Source organism: Cicer arietinum, chromosome 1 (assembly GCF_000331145.2).
Source record: "Cicer arietinum cultivar CDC Frontier isolate Library 1 chromosome 1, Cicar.CDCFrontier_v2.0, whole genome shotgun sequence".
NCBI lineage: Eukaryota > Viridiplantae > Streptophyta > Magnoliopsida > Fabales > Fabaceae > Cicer > Cicer arietinum.
In genome coordinates this window covers 33,837,538-33,838,344 of record NC_021160.2, presented here as the reverse complement: position 1 = coordinate 33,838,344, position 807 = coordinate 33,837,538, and the positions used below count along the sequence as shown (strand labels likewise).

At 40.0% G+C, this 807-nt stretch overlaps 1 protein-coding gene across 1 annotated transcript; it reads left to right on the top strand.

Annotated features, from left to right (window-relative positions):
- On the top strand, nucleotides 1-441 carry LOC113787716 (uncharacterized mitochondrial protein AtMg00240-like). The gene has a single exon (XM_027336834.1). The coding sequence runs from the start codon at nucleotides 1-3 to the stop codon at nucleotides 439-441; it is 441 nt and encodes a 146-aa protein (XP_027192635.1).
- The last annotated feature ends 366 nt before the right edge of the window (nucleotides 442-807 follow it).

Below are 807 nucleotides of genomic sequence, written 5' to 3'. Positions count from 1 at the left end.
ATGGGCGTGCTGAACTGCAAACCAACCTTTAGTCCCATGCTTCCCAATCTCAAGCTTCAAAAGGACGATGGAAATCCATATCCAGATCCAAAGTTGTATAGACATATTATTGGCCGCCTTCTCTACCTTACTAATACACGGCCAAATCTTTCTTTCTCTGTCAATAAACTCACTCAATTTGTTTCATATCCAATGCATTCTCACTTTGTTGCTGCTACCCGTGTCTTGCACTACATCAAAGGTTGTCCTGGTAAAGGACTTTTCTTTTCATCCTCCTCTAGTTTGCAACATTCTGCTTTTTCAGACAATGATTGGGCAGCATGCCCTGATTCAAGAAAATCTATCACTGGTTTTAACGTTTTTCTTGGCTCTTCCCTCGTTTCTTGGAAATCAAAGAAACAAACTGTAATTTCTTGCTCTTCCTTCGATGCAGAATATTGAGCTCTTGCACATACAACTTGTGCAATACAATGGCTTCTCTACATTCTCAAGGATTTTCATATTCCTGTCCATACTCTTGTCCCGATTTATTGTGATAGCAGACCAGCAATCCAAATTGCTTAAAATCCAATTTTTCACGAGCGAACAAAGCACATAGAATTGGATTGTCATCTTGTGCGAGATAAGGTCCAATCTGACATTATTCATCGACTTCCAGTTCCGTCCGTTGCTCAACTTGCTGATATTCATACAAAAGCTTTACACCTATCTTCTTTTCACTCAATTGTGACCAAGCTCAACCTCATTGAGATCTTCAGTTCTAGCTTGAGGGGGGCTGATGAAGTTACTTCGTTCTCACTTTATGTT